A 20,654-nucleotide genomic window follows, 5' to 3' on the forward strand; every position below is an offset into this window, starting at 1 on the left:
AGAGGAGCATTTCAGCACCCTGTGAGGTCAGATAAAGACACTATATTTATCTGGCGGTAACCTGAGCCCTGAATTTCTGCGGTGGTGTTTTTACGTGGCCCCACAGCCCTCGGGCTCGGCCGCCTCCGGCCACTGCGCTGCCTCCCAGGGCGGAGGGGCTGAGACCGGGGTGTCCTGTCCCCTGCAAAGGGCTCGGCTGCTGCCCATCTCCACATCGCCCGTCGCCGGTGCCAGGGGGAAGCTCCCCAAGGAGGCAGGATCAGCCCCGAAGGCATCACCAAATGCCTGGCTGGTCGCCCCTCGCCGTGCCCTGAGCAGCCATCGGCCACCCGCGGCACATGCAGGTGAGTGCAGGGGGTGCCGTGGGGACACCGCCCCGGGGAGGGGGACACGGAGACAGAGAAAACTGCCCCCCTCTTCCTTCGGCTGGATAAAACCAGGGGGAGAGGTTTCTCTCCAAGGAGCGGGTTCAGAGTTCACACACAAAATCCCGGCTTTGAGCCGCCCTCCCCGGCACCTGCCTTGTCCCCCGGCGTGGGCAGAGCCGCCTGCCCGGGGGTTCCCTTCTTTTTTGCCACCCACAGACCTCAAAGCAGTAACTCATGCCCTGGGTTTTACGTCAGGGTCCCCCGTGGGTTTGGGGTTTTGCTGCCTGGGGGGTGGCCCCGGAGCAGTGAGCAGCAGGTTCTGCAGCAGGGTGGGGATGTGGCAGCAGCACGGAGCGAGGCCAGGGCGATGACTCCCGGCCATGTGGTGTGAGCTTGGAGGGTTCTCAAGCCCAGGGCTGGCAGGGGAAGGGCCCTGGCCAGGCTGGTCCGGGCTGGATGAGTCACCTTGGGCAGGGCCTGTCACTTTGGGGGGTGGGAGTGGTGGGGGGCAGCGCTGGAGCCAGGCTGTGACAGAGGCACCGGGGTCCCCATCTGTCGACAAGGATGACTCCTGTCCCTTACAGGCAGCAAACGTTTCGTGGTACATTCCCCCCAGGGCTGGTCGTGGTCACCCTTCCTAGAGGGAAATGGATACCTGGAGGAATTCTGTGCCTTGTTCCCCTTGGGGAATTGGCAGGAGGCTGTCCCACCCTGCTGGCACTCTCAGCTGGACACAGAGCCCCTCAGCCCCAAACCATTTGTACTCTGGAGCGTGTGAAGTGCCTCACACAGGGTCCCCTCTCTGCATCCACCACTGCAGAGTGCTGGGAGCTCCCACGTAACCTCCAGGCTGGGACATTGTGTCTCAGGGGACAGGGGACACAGCTCCGAGCCTGCGTAAGCGAGAAGCAGCTGTGCTGTGACACCTTGGATGGAGCCAGCTCTATGTAAGCTGAGCTGAGCCTGCTCTGGGGCTCCGTGGCCACCGAGGGGGACAGCTGCCACCGGGCACGGGCAGGACAGAGGGGACACCTGCCACCGGGCACGGGCAGGACAGCAGCTGGGGACAGAGCAGGGGCTCTGCTTCTCTGCCTCAGGGGTGAAGGTTTTGTCTCCTTGCTTTGAGCTCAGCTTCCCATTGGGAAAGCTGCTGGAGCTGGAAGCCAGGGCAGGACTCCCCAGCACCCTGAGCAGCCCCACGGTGTCCCACTCCCATGTCCTGGCGCTGCTCCTGCCTGGCCACATGACTGCGGACCGGACATTCCTGTGCCTCAGCTTCCCCTGACACCCCGGGAGGATGATGAGGGTGCAGGAGGCCTGACTCAGCCGTGCCGGCCCCAGGGCTTTGCCAGGCAGCAGGAAAGCTCAGCACAATGACGGGCAGGGAGGGGCCAGGCAGCCCAGGAAGCGCTGGGAGGAACCGGGGTTTTCTCACACCCCCTCAGCTCCTCTGGCTCCTGGCACACTCCGCTCTCCCGCCGCCCTGGGGTCCGCTTGGATGTGACATGGGGACTTGGAAGCACAGGCAAGCCTGGCAGATGTGACACTCCTCCATGGTAAGGCCTCTCTTCCCAAGAAATGGGGTAGCTCATGTGTCTGGGGCCAGTGCCCACTCCCGACCCTGCAGCCCTTCATCGGCTCCTCCGCATCCCCAGGGCAGGTGCTGCCCTGCGGAGACCTGTCCTGCTGCCAGGAGCACCTGCTGCCCTCCTGTTCCCAAACTGCTGCTCTCCTGGTGCTGCTGGTGCCAGAGGTGCCGCAGTGGGAGAGCGTGGGCACCTGGCAGGGGACGATGGCGTGGGGTTGTCCTGGCACTGTCCCAAGCCCAGATCATCTCTGCTGGCGAGGAGGATGGCAAGCAGGGGCAGTCCCTGTGCCAGGCTGCTCCGTGCCCCAGCAGGGCAGACAGCCAGGCATGTGCTCTCTGGAAGCCCAGGGGCTCTGTCACTCTCATCCTGGCACTCCAGTGCCAGTCCCTTGGCTGGGGTCCCACTCCCTCTGAGCGAAATTCCCCACTGTCCATGTCAAATCCTGACTGGCAGAGCCACTCTCCTGATGAGGGCGGCCGCAGCCAGGCTGGGCAGAGCCGGGTGTTTCGTGGAGCCCTTGCCTGGGAGCAGATTATTCACCCTTCAGCCTCCGTCCCCAAACAGGTCCGTGCGCTCCACCTCGCTGCTGCTTGTAAATAGTTCCCTCTCTGCTGTGGGACGGCTGTTCCCTGGGCAATATCAACAGCGCCGCGATGCAGCCGGCTGGCTGCAAAGGCAGCTGCCAGCCAGGAGCCCACGGGGCTGTCTGCTGTCTCTCACCACCCTCTCCTAAAAGTATTCCCGGGGCATTTCCTCACTGAGCCTCCGGGGCTCTGAGCAGGAGGCTGGGTCCCCGCGGGGCCAGGCGGGGAGTGCCGCCGCGGCGGCTCCTCTTGCCGGGGTGCAGTGCCTGGCCCGTTCCCAAACCCGGGTGCCCCTTCGGTGCTGCCGGGGCCGTGCAAGGGACGGGCCAGGCACAGGCTCCGGCACCTCCTGGCTTGGAGCCGGGCCAGAGCCCTCCCCGGCTGGGCTGGGAAAAGCCTTTGAATCAGGGTCATCTCCCGGGTGACTGGAGACTCTCGGAGCCACATGAGCCACTGTCCTGCCAGGGAAGGGACACCAGTCACCCCGGGAGCTGAGCACCAGCAACGCCAGGGCAGAGGAGCTCGGCTGGGGTCCTGCCTGCCCCAGTGCCACCCACAGCCCCAGGACAGGTAGGGATCCAGCCATCAGCCTGGCAGCGTGGGTACTGAGGGCAAACTCTCCTCCAGCTCCAGACAGCCCGTGTTGGGGGCTGTTGGCTGCCGCACTGCCCTGTCCCTGCTCCGGGCTGGTTCTGTGTGTGCTCTGGGGACCTCTGTCGCTGTACCCTGTATGCTCCTCTCCTGCCCTGTGCGGGTGCCACAGGGCAGAAGCCACCAGCTCCCCGTGGGGACCGAGTGCTGGCTCTGGCTGGCTGGCAGGGGCACAGCTGCCACCTCACCAGGAGGACTCTCGGCTTGAATTACCGATGGGGGCTCATGGGGCACAGCCACGGCAGGGAGACAGGAAAGCTGCCCAGATCCTGACCTCGCCTCAGTTTCCCTCTCGCTGAAATGCCAGCCCCCACCAAGCCCCAGCGCTCACTGTGAGTAACCAGGGGAAGGTGCTGGGCTGGCTGGATCGGTCCATCCCACCTGCCTGTCTCAGCCAGAGCTGGGCCTAAGCCCTGTGACCAGGCCACTGCCTCCCACCTGGAGGAGGCACTGGGGACATCTCTCCAGCCCCAGGAGTGGGACAGCCACTGGATGGTGTGGCAGGGATGTCAGGGCTGGGGCAGAGGTGACTGCTGCAGTTCCTTGGTGTCTATGGGGATGTTGGGTGCTTCTGGCTGTGCCCTTCTGCGATATGAGGTTCCTGGGGGCACGGGGGTGGCAGTGACAGCTGGGTCCTGCTGTCCCAGGCTCTCCAGGAAGGCTGGCAGGTGGCAGGAGCCATGGCAACACTGTGGCCAACAGCCCCTGGATGCCCTCTGTCACCTTCCTGCCTCTCCCAGGGGGTCTCCAGGGGAGGCAGGAGCTGCTGGGTGGGAGCTGCTGGGTGCCCTGCTGTGCTGACCAGGGCCTGTGGAAGCTGATCCCTGGGCTCTTCCCTTGCAGTCGATGCCTCCAGGACAGCCTGCTGAACCCCAGACTCCAGCATGTCCCAGCTCTCCTCCACGCTGAAGCGGTACGTGGACTCCTCCCGCTACGCCGAGACCACCTACAGCAAAGTGCCCAGCGGCTACAGCTCCTACAGCTCCTATGGCTCCACGCTGTCCACGACCTATGCAGACAGCGACAAAATCGGCTTCAAAGCCAGCTACCTGCCCTCCCCCCGCTACCACCACGCTGGGGGGCTGTCCCCCACCAGCGGCTATGACAGCAGCCGGCTGTACCCCGACCCCAGCATCCGCCTGAGCCCCTTGTACCTCCGCACGCAGCCACGGCCGCCCGGCACCGGGCTCAGCGGGGGTGCCTGCTACACCTTCAGCGGGACCCCCGGCAGCCCCACGGGCTACCTGCCCTCCACAGCGCCCCTCAGCCGCCACAAATCCATCAGCCACTCGGACCTGGCGCGGGAGTTCTCGGGGTTGCACACCTCAGACAGCGCCTACCTGCCCACAGCCGGCGCGCTGAGCGCCCGCGGCCGGCCAGAGCTCGGCAACCTGCAGGGTCTGTACCAGGCTGCCACGCACTCCGACTATGTCCGTGGCTACCTGGAGAGCTACGGGAGGAAAAGCCACCACAGCAGCCTCTCCACCGACCACCTCAGCTCCTCTCAGGCCACCCTGCCGCCTTCGGGCACCCGCTGTGCCAGCCAGCCCTGCGAGAGGAGCGATGACCACTGCGACGTGTCCGCCCAGGACCCCATGGTACGCGGAGCTGGCTGGGGGCGGGGGGACAGAGCTGTGCTGGGGGGGATGTGGGCCGTGCTTGTGGTGAGCCGAGGAGCCCGAGGCACCCGTGCTCTGCCTGGGAACGTGGGTGTGCTGCTCCAAGCCTCAGTTTCTGTGTGCGACCCTCTGAGATGCCCTTGCTGGCACAGCAGTCCTGGCTGGAGCTGCTGAGGCAGCCGTGTGCGGGCAGGCGGGTGTCCTCTGAGGGGCTGCGCTCACAGGGGACACTCCCCAAGGAGGAAGGATCAGCCTGTGCCCAGGATTGTGCCCGCTGCACTTTCTGCATGCATGTGACAGCAGGTGATGGCTCTGGCCCCATGTGGGGCTGACGGGGATTTCCTGCCGCCTCATCCCAGATAGGGAAGGTGACATGACCAGGCTGGGCACTCATCCTGCTGGCACAGCTGGTTTGTCTGGTGCTGGCTCTGCCACAGTGACTCGGTGCCCAGCGATGCCAGTTCCCTGGCACCATCCACTGCTGCCAGTTTGGGACCCTGTGCCCCAGCCTGCGTGGCAGCAGCGGGTTCCCTGTGGCAGTGCTGCTCTGGGCACTGTTGGCAGGTCCTCGGTGCCCCAGGCCCCCGTCAGTGCTGCGGCATCCCCAGAGCCCTGGCCCGGGCCGGGAGCAGGCGCTGCACACGCAGCCCGTGCAGGGGAGCAGCCTGGTAATTTTCCACTCAGGTTTCCTTCCAAGATCTGGCCAGGCTCTGCCTGCATTGTCTCCCGCTGTCTTTCCAGTGACCCTCCATTCACCCATGGTCTGACCTGCCCTTTGCTTGCCTGCGTCTCTGTCCCACCACCATCAGCCAAACCGGGAGGAAAAGTCCTGTCCTGCTCGCAGGGAAGCAGGAAAGAATCCCCCAGCAATCCTTCCCTTTGCAGCCAGTGCCCCCACATCCCTCCCTGTGCCCCTTCCCCCACAGAGCCACCTTCAGCAGTGCCCTGCTGTGGTGTGGGACCTGCTGTGCCCACCTGCCTCATCCCTGGCCCCCAGTCCTGGGGTGAGGGAGCGGGCTGGGGAGTCAGGAGAGTGCAGGATTGGTGCTGTGGAAGGGAATTCCTGCCTCCATCTCCCACACCAGGCCCTGCTGGGGGGGCACCAAGGGGGGATCCAGCAGCTGCTGCAGCCACTGGCTCTCACAAAAGCCCACACTGCCACTGCCAGGGCAGGCTGCCCACCCCATGTGCCCACACACTGCTGTGATGGGGTGCCAGCCTGATCCCATGGGATGCCCACAGGGCAGCAGGGGCTGTGCAAGTTCCAAACAACAGCCCTGTGCTCTGTACATGAACATAGCCAGGGCTGGTGGGTGGCAAAGGTGGCACAGGGCGCTGGGACAGACACCCATGCCAGGACAGGCAGGGTCAGTGTCACTGCCTTAGGTTTCCTTGCTGCTTTGATGGGCACACCTGCTATTTTCCACTGCTGTGGTTTTTTCCCTCCCTTTCCCAAGCCGGGAAGCAAATGTCCCGATCGTAAACCAGACTTGGGTGCCTGCGGCCGTGCCAGGTGCCGGAAACAAGCGCAGGCTGCAGCCCCGGAGCTGCCATCGGTTCTGCCCCGTTGCCCAGCCCCGAGGGCAGTGTCAGCAGCACCCGCTCCCGACGCAGCCAGGGGACGTCGGGGCTGGCCCCGCGCCTCCTCCCATCCCTTTTTCCACCGCCGCCTCCTGCCTCTGCGCCACAGAAACCGCCACCCGGAGGGGTTTGCAGCCAGGAGTGGGGGTGTCTACGTATGACCCTACCCTCACTGTCACTTCGAGCCTCAGTTTACCACCCCGTGGGCAAAGGGAGGTGTGTGCAGGTGCGGTTTCAGCGAGGGGCTGTGCCTGCGGAGCTGCAGGGCCGCGCTGGCTCCCGGGAAGGGCAGTCTGGTAGGGGGCAGGACTGGAGCTGTGCCGCCCCATTAACCACCCCGGGTGTACATAGGGTCAGAAGGCCAGGGCCACCCACAAAACCGCCGGCAGCTCTCCACAGTCCCATCCTGAGCAGCTGACGTCCCTGGCCCGCAGCCAGTGCTGGCCCTGCCTGCCACCGCGGTGCCAACCGGGCCTGTGGCAACCTCTGCCCGCGGCAGAAGGTCACCGCTGCAGAGGGGCCAGCCGAGGGCAGGGATCTGGCTCTGGGTGATGCCGTCCCACCGGGTCTCCCCTTCTCTCTCCCACTCCAGCCTCAGAGCCCGCGTGCCGCTCTCTGGCTGGCGGGGAATTTGGTCCTTGGCCTGGGGCGGTCCATGCCACCGGGGCACGAGGTTCAACACGGGATGTGGCTGAACCACCCTCTTGCCATGGAACCGGCTCGGCCAGCACGGTTCATCCCCACGGGGAGAGCTGCCCCAGCTCCCTGCACAGCGTTCAGGGCAGGCTGTGCACCGGGGCCATCCTGCCCCTGCCGTACCCACCCGCGCTGCCGGGGTAGGGTGGCAGGAGCCCTGGATTTCAGGGAGCTGTGCCACAGCCCGGAGGCCCAGCCTGGGCACAGCAGGGCACCCACACAGGCTGCAGGAGGGCAGTGGGGCGTGTGCCGCGGCGTGCACAGCGTGTCCCCGTGTGTGTACACTGTACACAGCGCGGGGTGTGTACATGTACACACGTGTGAGCACGCGCAGGCCCCGGTTACGACAGGCCTCCGGTTGTGATGCAAAAGAGCCCTGGCCCTGCAGATGAATAACACTGCAAGATGCCTCCTCAGATATTTTTGCTGGTGCCAAAAATAGTCTCCCTCCCTTCCTCCCTCCCCCCCCCGTCCCCAGCCAGCCCCTCCGCTGGCTGTGCCGAGCTCCGCCGTGGACAGGGGAGGCTGCATCTGCAGCCATTGGGATTCAGCAGCCCCCGCCGCTGGATGGGGGTGCTTTGGGGGCTCCAGGGGAGGAAAGCAGGCTCTGCTCGGAGCCCTCTCAATGAGGCTGGAGGCTGTGGCTCTGTCAGAGCAGCCCAGCCGCACTCCCTTGCCCTGGTTGCCCATGGAAATTTCCCTGAGCAGGCAGAGAGACACCTGGGCACGCACAGCAGGCGCAGGGCTCCGGCGCTCGTCCTGCCGCGGTCAGAGGGGTGAAGCAGCGGGAGATGCAGGACTAGGACGCAGGACACCCGGGCTCCCTGCCAGGCTCCGCATCTGCCCTTGCTGCAGGAGAGGAGCTGGAATCCTGCCCGTGCCGTGCCTCAGTTTCCTGAGGGGAGACACCAGGTGGGGTCTTTGCTCCACATAGGAATTGCGGGGAGTTTTTCCCCAGCGCAAGGCACTGAAATATCCTCTGAGCTCAGTGCTAATGCATCCCCCAAAGAGGGGGGTTCCCCCAAAATGTCGCTGCCTGGGTGCCTGGCATTGGCACTGCAGGGAAGGCACATGACCGGGAGCATCACAACCCTGTCTGGCAGCCCACAGCCCCTCTCTGGGTACAGACACCCTCTGCACCCACATGCTGTGGGACCGTCCCACTTTTCTCAAGGCAATTTTGGCGAGTAACCCCTAGCTGGGGAGCCCCGCTCCCTGCCCAGTGCCTGCCCGGAGCACAGAGTGCCCGGGGCCGGACAACCGGTGCCACCAGCCCTGGGCACGCCGAGCTGGGAGTACGGGGGAGCACTGGGGGGGCAGGCGCTCCTCCGGCTGCCTCCTCGCCCCAATTCCCCATTGCCCCCGCGGTGCGCGCACGGTGCCGGTGTTGGGGTACGGGAGCGCGGGGAGCCCCGCTGAGAGAGATGCTGAGGGGGCACCGCGGGTCTCGCAGCCCCCTCGGAGCCGGGGCGGTGTGGCCGCCCCGTTCCGGAGCGTGTCCCCGGGGCAGAGCCGCCCCTCGCGGGCCCCCCTGGCTCCCGGCGCGCTGTACCACGCGGTGCGCGGGGGCTGGCCGTCACCGAGCCGTCACCGAGCCGTCACCGAGCCCGGCTGCCGCCTCTCCACCCATTTGATGTCAGAGCCGCTCAGGTGCCGTCAGCCCCGCAGCCGGCACCGGCTCCGGCCCCGCACACCCAGCACGGGGGGCTCCGCACCTGACCCCGCGCCCCCGGCTGCAGCCGGCCCCGGGCGAGGGCAGCCCGGCCGGTGTCCCCTGGAGCCCCGCTGCCCGCGGCTGCTCCCCGCCGTCCTGCGGTGCCCGCCGGGGCCATCATGAGGGACTCCTACACGGTGACGCTGCCCGAGGAGCCCCCCGCGCTCCCCGACCTTCACAAGGACCTGCGGCCCCGCACCTCCATGCCAGGGTCCCTGCTGGTCTCCACCTTCGTCGGGCTCGTCCTCAACAAGACCAAGGTACGAGATGCCCGCAGCCGCCGGCCCCCGGCTTGGGGGCAGAGAAGGGGGCACCCCCTGCCCTCCCTGGGGAGCGTGGGATGCCCTGTGCCATCCCCCGTGCCCGAGGATGTGATGCCTGGGGTGGGTGTCCTCCCGGCTGCCCGTGGGGACAGCGTGTCCCGGTGTCCCACAGGATGGCAGGGGGCAGGTGAACTGCACGTGTCAGGACACCTGGGTTCCTCTCCCAGCCCTGCCCTTGCGGTGACCTTGGCCAGGTCCCCGTGTCCCACCGCAAGGAAGGGTCTGCTGGCCACGCTGAGCCCCTTGGCAGCGTCACCGGAGTGAACTTGGCTCTCCCCAGAGCCACGGTGCTGGGGCAGATCTCTCCTGCAGGGATGGCAGAGCAAGGGGCAAAGAGGGCAGGGTCTGGTCTCTTATGTAAGTCTGGCTGCTCCAGCTCTCCTGCTGCCCCAACAGGCACTTGCCACGCGGACCTGGATGGGGCAGGACAGTCCGGATCGTGTCCCTTGTCCCCATCGCCTGTCCCTTGTCCCCGTCCTGCAGTGCAGCCTCGGGGAGTCCCCAGCCGCGCCGCGTGAGCCAGCTCTCCTTCATCGCCTCTGAGCATGTCGTGTCCTAGATAAAGCCCTGTACGGGAGAGGAGGATTAGCTGGAGTTGAGTCACCCAGGGGAGGGAAATCCAGGGGGGGAAGTAACACCTCGGTGCACACAGGGCTTGTGCCACGCTAGGGGAGCACCTGACACCCCGTCCTCAGCTCCAGCCCTCGCCAGGGGTTGTTCCAGGCTCTGGGAGGGCAGCCTAGGACCTGGCTGTGGGGGAATGCAGGATCTGTGGGGAGGTTTGCACCCACATGGGCAGGACTGTCCGGTCCCTCCTGCACACGGCGGGAGCTGCCCAACCAGGGCAACTGGATGAGCAGTGTCCTGCTGGGGATGGCTGGGGCACACTGGGGCACTCCCAGGGGTTGCTGCTCACCCCTGGCACTGTGACCTTCCCTGGGATAGGTGTGGGGACATGAGCAAGGCCTTGGGGTTCAGATCCTCCAAGGGATGGATGTAAGGTGTTGGGACACAGGCCCACCTCTCCTGCTGCCATCTGCTCGGGGACCAGAGCCAGGCCAGCTCCTCCAGCCGTGGTGTGGCACTGACCTGTCACATCCTGCTGGCACCCTGTGCCCATCCAAGCCTGTCTGCACCCAGGAAGAAGCCAGGGAGTTGCCTGGCACTTTTGGACAGCCACCCCCCAGCACTGACAGCCACGGGCAGCCACATCTGGGGACGCCCCTGTGCTCTGGGCACTGCAGGGGCACCCGATGGCACAGAGGGCACCCGGTCAGTCTGGCAGAGCCGCACGTGCCCACGCAGGGCAGCCGGGTCCCCACTGGTGCCGGTCCCTGCGGCGGTGGGTGATGCCTGTGCCGTCGCTAAGGAGCACGTGTAACTGGATCTGGGTTATTTTGGGCTGCTGTCAGGGCTGGGTGCTCAGCACCTCCCACACACACACCAGCTGCTGCTATTTCGGAGCTGCTGGGCCCCCTCCCCTCCTCTCGCCTCCTCTCCTCCTCCTCAAGCCTGGGGTGGGCAGCTGGGGTGTTTGCCTAAGGATCCTTAAATCCTGGGCATCTGGGGGAGCACAATCAGCAGGCTGACCCTGCAAGCCCTGTCAGACCCAACCCTGCTTCAGGGAGGTTCATCCTGCTGCTCTCCTGTGCAGGGAGTGTCCCCCATCTGCCCCCTGTCCTGCATGCTGGGAGAGGGGTGGTGGCACCCCTAAACCCCTCTGTGCTCTCGGTCTCTCCAGCAAAGAGTGGTGATGCCTCCTGGCCCCAGCGCCCAGCTGCCCATGCCCATCTTTGCTTTTCCCAGCTCAGGGAGCACCTGGATCACCTGGAATTGCCACCCTGTGGCACAGGTGCAGCACAGCCAGGGCAGCGAGCGGCTGGGAAGGCACCACCGGGCACACAGCCCTGTTCCCCTGTTCGCTCGCTGCCGCAGGGCTGGGCTTGCTCTTTCCCAGGTGGACTTTATCCTGCAAAACAGCTGTGCCAAAGTCTGGGCTGCGCTTGTGCAGGGTGTCCTGGACGGGATGGACACCTGGCATGGACCAGATGGGCAGTGACAGGGCACTGTGCTCCTCCTGCAGTATGGAGCAGGGGCAGGGCACTGCCACCCCCCAGCACCCCCAGGGGAGGCAGCCCAGGCTGCCGGCCTCACCTACAATCCAGGGCATGGGGCAAAAGTGTTACCAGGCAGAGAGAACTTTGAGCCCTGTGCATTGTCCTGGGCCAGCAGGACGGGGCAGGCCGGCCGTGGTTTGTCACCAGGCCCTTGGCCCAGAGAGCTGCTCGGTGCTGGCTCTGCCCATGATGTCACAGCGGGATGGGGTCTCTGCTTGCCCCTGAGGGTCTGCTCCACCGGCAGGTCTGTGGCACCATGGCCTCGCTGGGCTGCCCACAGGCATGGCCAGCCCACCGTCCCAGCCCTGTTCCCTCTCTCTGCAGAGCTCCAAGGCCGTGCAGGGGCTGACCGGCCTGCGGAACCTCGGCAACACGGTGAGTGTGTCCCCAGGCCTCTGGCTCACAGCGGGCACATCTGTGGGGCAGGGGGAGCCCTGTCCCTTCACCTGGCCCCCAACACCCACACCCTCACCCTGGCAGCTCCCTGCACCCCGCTCCCCACATTGCTGCCTGAGGAGGAGCTTCCCCTGCTCCCCACGGCTTCGTCCCCATCCTCTGCCCGCCCGCCCCAGGTGTCCCCCTGCCACGGCCTGCCTCCCTCTGCTTCCCGTTGCCATGGTTTTCTCTTCTGCCTCCCCCAGTGCTTCATGAACTCCATCCTGCAGTGCCTGAGCAACACCAAGGAGCTGCGGGATTACTGCCTGCAGAACCAGTACCTGCGGGACCTCAACAACAACAGCCGCATGCGCACGGCGCTCATGACAGGTAACGGCCGGCCCCGGGCCTGGCGGCTGCGGGGCCTTCCCTGCAGCAGCTCCCGCAGCACATCCCTGCCACATATCCCTGAGATACCCCACGTCCTGCGGGACCCCCACCCAGAGCTCAGAGCTCCTCGCTGGGCTGCCCAGCCAGGGGAGGATCAGGCCCTGAGACCCCAGAGCGCAGCCCTGAGCTGTCCCCTTGGGCCGCCTCCCCTGCTGAGCTGCCTCCCTGCCTGCAGAGTTTGCAAAGCTGATTCAGCTGCTCTGGACCTCATCCCCCAACGAGAGCGTGAGCCCCTCGGACTTCAAGACGCAGATCCAGAGATACGCCCCACGCTTTGTCGGATACAAGTAAGGGGGGGGTGTAGGGTGGTGGGGGGAGCTGAGCCCCCTGCAGCCCCTCACTGGCCGTGCTCCGTGTCTTGCAGCCAGCAGGATGCTCAGGAGTTCCTGCGGTTCCTCCTGGACGGGCTGCACAGCGAGGTGAACCGTGTGCTGGTGCGGCCCCGAGCCAGCACCGACACCCTGGATCACCTCCCGTAAGTGCTGGCACTGCACAAGCCCTGCAAGAGTTCACTGCCCACAAGGCCAGCCCAGGGACGGTGACCACATGGGTCCCTCTGGGCTCGGTGGCAGTGCTGGCATCCCCCAGGCCATGCTCAGTGCCCTGCTGTGTCTCCGTCCTTGCAGTGACGACGAGAAGAGCCGGCAGATGTGGAGGAGGTACCAGGAGAGAGAGGACAGCCGCATCAGTGGTGAGCAGGGCTGGGGGAAGGAGGGCAGGCCTGGGCTGGGAGCAAGGCTGGGAACCAGGGGTCTCACCCTGCTCTGTCCCACCCCACCAGACCTCTTCGTGGGGCAGCTGAAGAGTTCTCTGACCTGCAGCGAGTGCGGCTACTGCTCCACAGCCTTCGACCCCTTCTGGGACCTGTCCCTGCCCATCCCCAAGGTGAGGGAGCCGCAGTGATCCCTGTCCCCCTGTCCCACGCTCCCTGTCCCCCTGTCCCATGCTCCCTGTCCCTGACCCTCACTGCACTCCCACAGAAAGGCTACGGGGAGGTGACGCTCATGGATTGCCTCCGGCTCTTCACCAAAGAGGACGTGCTGGATGGGGACGAGAAACCGGTACGGGGCAGGGGGGCTCCTTGGGGCAGGCTGGGCCCCTTGCCCTCCGTGCCTGTGTTGCCAGGACTGTGGGCTCAGTGCCCCTCACCCTCCTGCTTGTGCTGTTTGCCTCCCACAGACGTGTTGTCGCTGCAAAGCCAGGACGAGGTGCACAAAAAAATTCAGCATCCAGAAGTTCCCCAAGATCCTGGTGCTTCGTATCCTTCGGGCAGAGGGATGAGGACAGGGGGTGCTGGGGGGGGGAGGCAGATGTGTTATTGCAGGCTCCCCTTTGTCCCTTGCCTCCTTGACGGGACCCTCCAGACCTGAAGCGCTTCTCCGAGGCCAGGATACGAAGCAGCAAACTCACCACCTTCGTCAACTTCCCACTGAAGGACCTGGACCTCCGGGAATTCGCCTCGCAGAGCTGCAGTGAGTCCCAGCCCTGAGCTCCTGATGACTCCTGGTCTCCTCGTGTCCCCGGGTGGTGGGGGGCAGAGGCGTGAGGGGTGGGAGGCACGGAATCCAGGGTGCTGGAGCTGCTGGTGTGGTGAGGGGCTCTGTGCTGGCACTTTGGGGGGCAGCAGGGCTGAGCAGCACCCCTGCTCCCCACAGACCACGCTGTTTACAACCTCTACGCCGTCTCCAACCACTCGGGCACCACCATGGGGGGACACTACACAGCCTACTGCAAGAGCCCCGTGTCCAGCGAGTGGCACAGCTTCAACGACTCCCGGTGAGCGTGGGGTGGGACAGGCGAGCAGGGACCCCCTGCTCTGGGCATCTCGTCCCCACTGCTCACAGCTCTCCTCGTCCCCTCCCCGCAGCGTCACCCCGATGTCCTCGAGCCACGTGCGCAGCAGCGATGCCTACCTGCTCTTCTACGAGCTGGCCAGCCCGTCCTCCCGCATGTAGCCAGCCCTGCTTCCCTGGGGACCCCCTGTGCCACCCCTCAGAGCTGGCTCCGCCAGGATTCGGGCATTCGGCCTCCCCAGAGCAAGAAGGAGGCGAAGAGGAGACACCCCCGAGGTGGCTGCAGAGGGAGGCTGAGGACAGCCAGGAGCAGAGCCCGGGCAAGGATATCCCAGCTCCGAACTGAGGAGGGCAGCTCGTGTCAGGACAGGGCTCAGGCAGCTCAGGCGCCTTCTGGTTGCTGGCATTTGGTTCTTACCTCGGGGTTTTAGTTTCTTTTTTTTTTTTTCCTTTTTTTTCTTTTTTTTTTCTTTTCTCTCTCTCTCTTTTTTTTTTTTTTTTTTTTTTTTTTTTTTTTTTTTGGTGCGTAATAAAAATCCTGAGCAAGGGACTCTACAGGAATGGGGCCACCTGTCCCATTGACTCAACCAGGACCTCTGCTCCCCTGAGACAGCACCCAGGAGAGCCTCACACATCCCTCCTGGCCTCTTGCCACTCCTGTATCTGCTTGGCCGTCCCAGAGGATTCGTGAACTGCTCCCGATCTCCTCCCAGCACTTCCAAACCTCCTGGCAAAGGACTGCAGCCCTCCAGTGGCCTCCATCCCGTCTCAGGCAGCACATCCCCAGCAGCTGCCCCACACACACTCCTCAAAGCAGCCCGAGCCCAGGCCCAGACTCACGGACCGGAGGGAGGAAAACCTTTTGTGGAATTTATATGTATTTATAGTGGACTTCGCTTCACCTGGAGCCCCCCGCCGCTTCCTGCCTCTCCAGGGACTTGTGCCGGGAGCTGCTCCGGGGTGGTTTTTACCTGCCTCCTCATACGACGGTGCCTTAAACCATTTAGGGGAGCCGGGGCCGTGGGGGTGCACAGGAACCTGTGCGGAAGAGGGAGGGGAGGACAGCGGCTTGCCGGGACCATCTGCAAACGGGGCTTTTTTCTCCCTGTGATCAGGAGCCCCCCTGGGTGCCCGGGGACCCGCCCTGCTGCTCTGTCCTCCAGCTAGCAAATGCCAGTGGCCTTTTTAGCCTTTAATTTATTCTCCTCCCCGTCCTGCCTTGCCTGAGGTGCAGCGGGAGGAGACACGGGCACCATCCCAGCCCTCGGGGCAGCTCCATCCAACCCACACCCGGCCGGCTTCGCCGTCGCTGCCCTGCGGGCACGGGCTGAGCGCTGGCACCAGCATCCTGCCCAGCCTGGGGTATCGCAGCGGGGTTCGGGGGGGAGCAGGATGGGAAAGGGGGGCTGCCCGCGCCGGGAGCTGGGCTGGGGCAGCGATGCTGCTTGGCAGGTGGCTTGTTTACTGTGTAAGCAAGACGGGTGGGAAGTGTCTCATACATGGGAGACTCGTGCAGGAATAAATTTGAGCTTGAACAGGGCGTTGGGTGCGCGTGTTTTGTCTCTGCGTGGTCTGGCAGAGGGTGGGGAGCTGCCACCGGTGGAGACCCAGGAGCATCCATGGACCAGGAGCACCCAGGGCTGGCCTGGAGCGAGGGAGATGTGGGTGCAGGTGCCAGAAGGAGCCTTTCCAGCCCCACGGAGTTCCCCGGTGCCCACACTCTTCCCTCAAAACCGCTGAACAATGGCCCCTTTCTCCCCTGCTTAGGGACGGAGACGGGCATTAAGGCGCAGCGGGAATGCAGGTGGCAGGGCCCAGGCGAGGGAAAGAGGGACACGCTCAGCCCGGGGTCCCCAGCACAGCCCCTGCAGTGCTGCTCTGAGCGGTGAGGAGCCTGGAGGCAGCTGGAAAACCAAGGTCCCTTGTGGGGACCCCACCACAGCAGGGTCCCTTTGGGATGGGCTCGCAGCGGGATGGGCTCGAGCACTCATTCCCCTTTAAGACGCTGGTTCTCCGTGCCAGAGCCTGACCTCGGCATCCTCAGCTGAGCTGGATTAACGGGGCGAGGGGGAAGGGGCCTGCAGAGGGGACTGGGGCTGCTGCGTCCCGGGGCCCCCGCACTCCCGGCACGGCGGGCATGGCCCTCGGGTGGGCTCCGGCGCTGGGCTGGCACGTGTAGAGCTGGCACTGCCACCACCCCCGCCCCGGAGCCCCCCGGGGCTCATGGGGGCAGCTGGGGAGGAGGGGGCGGTGGGGCTGGGGGGCACAGGGCACTGGGCAGGATTTTAGCCAGGCTGCGCCGGGAACCGCCTGCTGCCATGAAAGACTTCACCGAAATCACGCTTTGCCCCGAGGCTCTGGACCACAGCAAGGTAGGGCTGGGGCTGTGGGTGCTGCTGATGGTCCCCACCCACGGGCCCCCAGGGTGCCACCCGCGCTCTCTGTCCCACAGACCGAGTTCTGCAATCCCGTTTTTGAGGGCGAGGAGCCACGGGCGGCACCGAGCGCGGAGAACTCTCCAGACAAGGATGGGACCGGCCCCGCACCACGCCGGGACCGCCTCGGTACCAGCCCGGGGCTTTGTACACACACCCCTGTCCGTGGGGCTGCCGTGGGGCTGGGGGCGGGGTGCTGGGCTCTGGGGCTGCCTGGGGATGCATTAACACCGCGGGGACGAGCGGTGGGGACGCATCCGGCCAGGGCTGAGCCAGCCGCGCAGGGAGGTGGGGGGATGGCTCAGCAGCACCCCGGCTCTGCCCGCTGTCCTCGCCTCCAGGCCAGCAGCTCTGGGGACAGGTGGGCTGGAGGTACCGCGCCGACTGCAAGTTCACCTGGCTCTGCGTGGCTCTGATGAGCACCATCCTGCTCTTCCTCATCTCCCTCCTGCTCGGCATCGTCATCCACCGTGAGTGCCGAGCCGGGAGGTGGCTGTGACCGGGGTGGGGGACACAGAACCGGCTCAGAGGGGGAGAGGGGCACCCAGGGGACACCCCGGGGTCTGCCCGCTGTGGGGAGAAAATGACCCCACGCATAGGAGCAAGGTGGATTTCCACGTTCCTGGAATGCGGCAGGATCACTGCCCCTGGGAGAGCTGCACACCTCTGGGTAGCGTGGGAGCACAGGGCTGGGTGGGCTTCCTAAGCCCCTTCCCTGCACCGCAGCCGTCCCTCCCCGCTGGGGCTGAGCAGTCCCTGCTCTTCCCTGGGCACAGAACTGACGTCCCCACACCCACCCGGCGCCCCGGCCACAGCCCTGCCCGCCCGTGGCACTGCCACCACCACCACAGCACCACCCCGAAGGGACCCTCCGGCCCCCGGAACAGCTGCCAGCCCAACCGAGAGCTGGCTGCCCACGGCCCGCGCAGCAGTACCGGGTAAATCGCGCGTGGGGCGGTGTTTTGGGATGGGGGTGCCCTGCTCCAGCTCATGCCCACACCGTTGCCTCGTTCAGCCTGCGGAGGGACCCTGCGGGGCCCGGAGGGCTCCTTCAGCTCCCCCAACTACCCCGGCCCCTACCCCCCCAACGCCCTCTGCGTCTGGCGCATCGAGGTGGGCGCCGGGCTCGCCATCCAGCTGCGGATGGAGACGTTCAGCGTGGAGGGCACCGCCTCCTGCCTCTTCGACCGCCTGGAGCTCCTCGAAGAGCCGGGCTCTGGCGGTACAGCCCCTGCCCCAGCTCGGGGGGCCCCGACCAGGTAGGGCCCCTCCCGCCTGGGGAGCGCGGAGGTGCAGCGCGGCGGGGCAGCGAGCGGTGCCAGCCCTCGCTGTGCCCCCAGGTTTTGTGGCAACGTGCCCCCCCCGACCTTCAACTCCAACTCCGACCGCCTGCGGGTCACCTTCGTCTCCGACAGCAGCGTGGGCGCCCAGGGCTTCAGCGCCCGCTACCGCGCCGTGACCCCGGCCGAGAGTGAGTTCCCCGCCCCAGGGCACTGCCAGGGTCCCTCAGTGCCGGCAGGCCGTGGGGAGAGCCCGCGGGGAGGGTGCCCGGTGGAACCCCCCCACCATTCTGGGTGTCTGGCTGCGTGCAGAGAGCTGCGCCTGGGACGAGCACTTGTGTGACCAGGGGCTGTGCCTCCAGCCGGGCTTTGTGTGCGACGGCTTCCACGACTGCACGGACAAGAGCGACGAGGCCAACTGCAGCCTGAAGCACAGAGGTGGGCGGGACAGACCCCACCTGCAGCCCCCAGCCCCCGCGGCACCGGGCGGGGAGTGGGGAGGTGGAGGGAGGAGAGAGGGGCAGGGGTAAAGCTCTGCGTGTGTGTGTCCCTCCAGAGTGTGGGGGGCCGCTGACCGCCTTGGAGGGACACTTGTCCACCCCAAACCACCCCCAGCCGTACCCGCACCAGCAGGTGAGAGAAGGGGTGCTGTGCGAGCACGGTGAGGGCGAGGGGGGTAGGGAGGAAGGCAACCTCCCCCCGGGGAGAGCTGGGGGGTGCCCCTGCCCAGCTTCACGGGTGTCGCCGGCTGCCCCCCCGCCCCGCAGCTGTGCCTCTGGCAGATCTCGGTGCCCCTGGGCCACGTCATCGACCTGCACTTCCACAACTTCAGCCTGGAGTCGCACGGGGACTGCAGCTTCGACTTCGTGGAGGTGCACGACAGCGCGGGCACGGGGGCTGCCAGCCTCATGGGCAGGTACAGGCATCCCCGACACCCCCAGCCCTGCTGCACCACCCTGGGGACACCGATGTCATGGCTCAGCTGGGGAAACTGAGGCACGGGGCTGGCTGGTGGGGAGGAGCCGCCAGAAGGCAGGGTTTGGGGAGGTGCTGGTCAGCCCCCTGACCCCATCCCTCGTCCCATGACTTTGGCAGGTTCTGTGGCCACCAGCTGCCACCCACCCTGACCTCCTCACGGCATGTCATGACCGTCCTCTTCGTGGCAGACGAGGGAGTAGCAGATGATGGGTTCTTTGCCACCTACCATGCCCGCAATGCCACAGAGAGTAGGTAGCCAAGGGGGGGGCACAGGCTGCCCAGGGGGGCTGTGCTACCGCCATCCTTGGGGGGCTACAAGGCAAGGCTGGATAAAAACCTGGGAAAAACAGCTCTTGTTCCACAGCTGACGCTGCTTGGAGCAAGAGGTTGGGCCACGGGCCCCCGGGGTCCCTTCTCACCTGATTTACCCTATAACCCAATGGGGGTGTGACCTGCACAGGCGTGATCCATGACCTGAGGCCTGCCCCCAAATAACCCAGGGAATTTGGGATCTCCCCAAGCTGGACCTGCCAAATCCCCTAGCCAGTGACCAAGAAGAGCAGACAGGGGTGGTCAGCAGGCTGACTGCCAGCCATGCCCTGCCCTCTCACCTCCCAGAGACCTGCAGCCCCGCGGAGTTTTCCTGTGGGAATGGCGAGTGCCAGGCGCTGGAGTCCGTGTGTGACGGCTGGCACGACTGCCCCGACGGCACTGACGAGCTCAACTGCACCGGGGTGTCCTACCCAGCCTTTGGTGAGTGCCACCCCTGGGTGCCCCACCCAGCACCCGGCCCCCCCTGAGCCGGTCCCGGTGGGCAGCACTGTCGCTGGCACGGGTGAATCCCCTCTCCCTGTGGCAGGGTCTGTCTGCGAGCCCGTGGAAGTGGAGATGTGCCTGGGGCTGGGCTACAACGCCACCTCCTTCCCCAACATCTGGCTGGCCATCCCGGACCAGGAGGGAGCCGCCGAGGTGCTGCAGGACTACCAGGTGAGCTGCCCGGGGCCGCCCTCGGGGCTGCCCTCGCCACACCCCACCGGGCTCACGCCGCTGTCCCCGCTGTCCCGCAGACGCTGATGGAGCTGGCGTGTTACCAGCACCTCCGCCTGCTCATCTGCAGCCTCTTCGTGCCCAAGTGCACCCCGGACGGCGGGGTGCTGCAGCCCTGCCGGGCCGTGTGCCTGGCGGCCGAGCTGCGCTGCCAGCAGTCCCTCGGCCTCCTCGGCATCCTCTGGCCCATCAACTGCAACATCCTGCCCGACTCCAACGACCCCGTAGAGTGCTTCCAGCCCTGAGCCGGCAAGAGGAGAGCAGCAGGGGCTGAAGTCACCCTCCCCACCCCAAATGTCCCTCCCGTGCTCTTCCTGTTGTAAATACCCAGCTGCTGGGGCGGCCCCTCACCTGCGCCGGGTCAGCCCCGCTGCCCAGTGCTTGGCTCGGTGCCTGGATGCCACGGGCTTGCCCACAGCTCCAGATCCCTAGAGAGCAGGTGACATATCCCACAGGGAAAGGCTCGTGCCGGAGGGGCTGTGCTGGGGGCACCAGGGAAAGGGCGAATGCTCCCCAAATGGAGCAAGGCTGGGCAGAGGTGAGCCAGGCTTGCAGGCACAAGAGCCCAGGGCTGCCCGTGTCCCACAGCCCCAGAGCCAGCAGAATAAACTGTGAGCAGCTGACAAACCCAGTGGAGCAGGTGACTCGTCTGGGGGGAGGGAACTGTGTGGATGCTGCCAGATCCTAGGGGAAACTGAGGCATGGGCCGAGGGAGGGAAGCCAGGGATGGGATGGGGGATCTGAGCAGGGATGGAGGGGCACAGGGGAGAGCTGGCTGTGCCCTCACAGGGCTGGGGGCTTGCAGGGTCCCAGGGAGATGAATGGGTCTCAGAGGGGGTCCAGTTGGTGACCTCATGGTGCAGGGAAGGGACCCACCTGCCCCACCAAGAGCTGTGGCCCTGCTGGCTATGCTGGCTGGAGGCCACCCTGGTGGCCACAGGCCTGGCAACACCCGTGGCCACAAACCAGTGTCCAGCTGGCCAAAAACAACAGTCGCTTCACACCTTGGGAGAGAGGAGACAGGCGGTTCCCTGCCAGCACCCAGCCTGGCCCC

The 20,654-nt window shown here is 65.9% G+C and overlaps 2 protein-coding genes across 4 annotated transcripts; both read left to right on the forward strand.

The window, feature by feature from the left end:
* The first annotated feature begins 90 nt into the window (after positions 1-90).
* On the forward strand, positions 91-15,382 carry USP2 (ubiquitin specific peptidase 2). 3 transcript variants are annotated; one of them, XM_082297026.1, is made up of 14 exons: positions 91-344; positions 1,814-1,924; positions 4,036-4,790; positions 11,567-11,617; positions 11,884-12,007; positions 12,243-12,354; positions 12,432-12,542; positions 12,694-12,758; positions 12,849-12,952; positions 13,048-13,128; positions 13,247-13,325; positions 13,432-13,539; positions 13,723-13,843; positions 13,935-15,381. In XM_082297026.1, exons 3-14 carry the CDS (start codon positions 4,077-4,079, stop codon positions 14,020-14,022), a joined length of 1,758 nt encoding a protein of 585 aa, XP_082153152.1. In that variant the 5' UTR covers positions 91-344; positions 1,814-1,924; positions 4,036-4,076; the 3' UTR covers positions 14,023-15,381. The 3 variants fall into 3 exon arrangements, with proteins under 3 accessions (XP_082153152.1, XP_082153151.1, XP_082153153.1); XM_082297025.1 differs by lacking the exon at positions 1,814-1,924 and having other exon boundaries at positions 13,935-15,380; XM_082297027.1 differs by lacking the exons at positions 91-344; positions 1,814-1,924; positions 4,036-4,790 and adding an exon at positions 4,884-9,062 and having other exon boundaries at positions 13,935-15,382.
* A 796-nt stretch (positions 15,383-16,178) lies between these two features.
* On the forward strand, positions 16,179-19,845 carry MFRP (membrane frizzled-related protein; the record flags this gene model as incomplete). The annotated part of the gene is made up of 12 exons (XM_082297002.1): positions 16,179-16,232; positions 16,313-16,424; positions 16,637-16,765; positions 17,311-17,554; positions 17,636-17,766; positions 17,888-18,013; positions 18,132-18,208; positions 18,343-18,491; positions 18,671-18,801; positions 19,172-19,306; positions 19,413-19,540; positions 19,621-19,845. 12 exons carry the CDS (start codon positions 16,179-16,181, stop codon positions 19,843-19,845), a joined length of 1,641 nt encoding a protein of 546 aa, XP_082153128.1.
* Between the last annotated feature and the right edge of the window lie 809 nt (positions 19,846-20,654).

The sequence above is a fragment of the Coloeus monedula genome (genome assembly GCF_965178545.1).
Source record: "Coloeus monedula genome assembly, chromosome: 25".
NCBI classification, from domain to species: domain Eukaryota; kingdom Metazoa; phylum Chordata; class Aves; order Passeriformes; family Corvidae; genus Coloeus; species Coloeus monedula.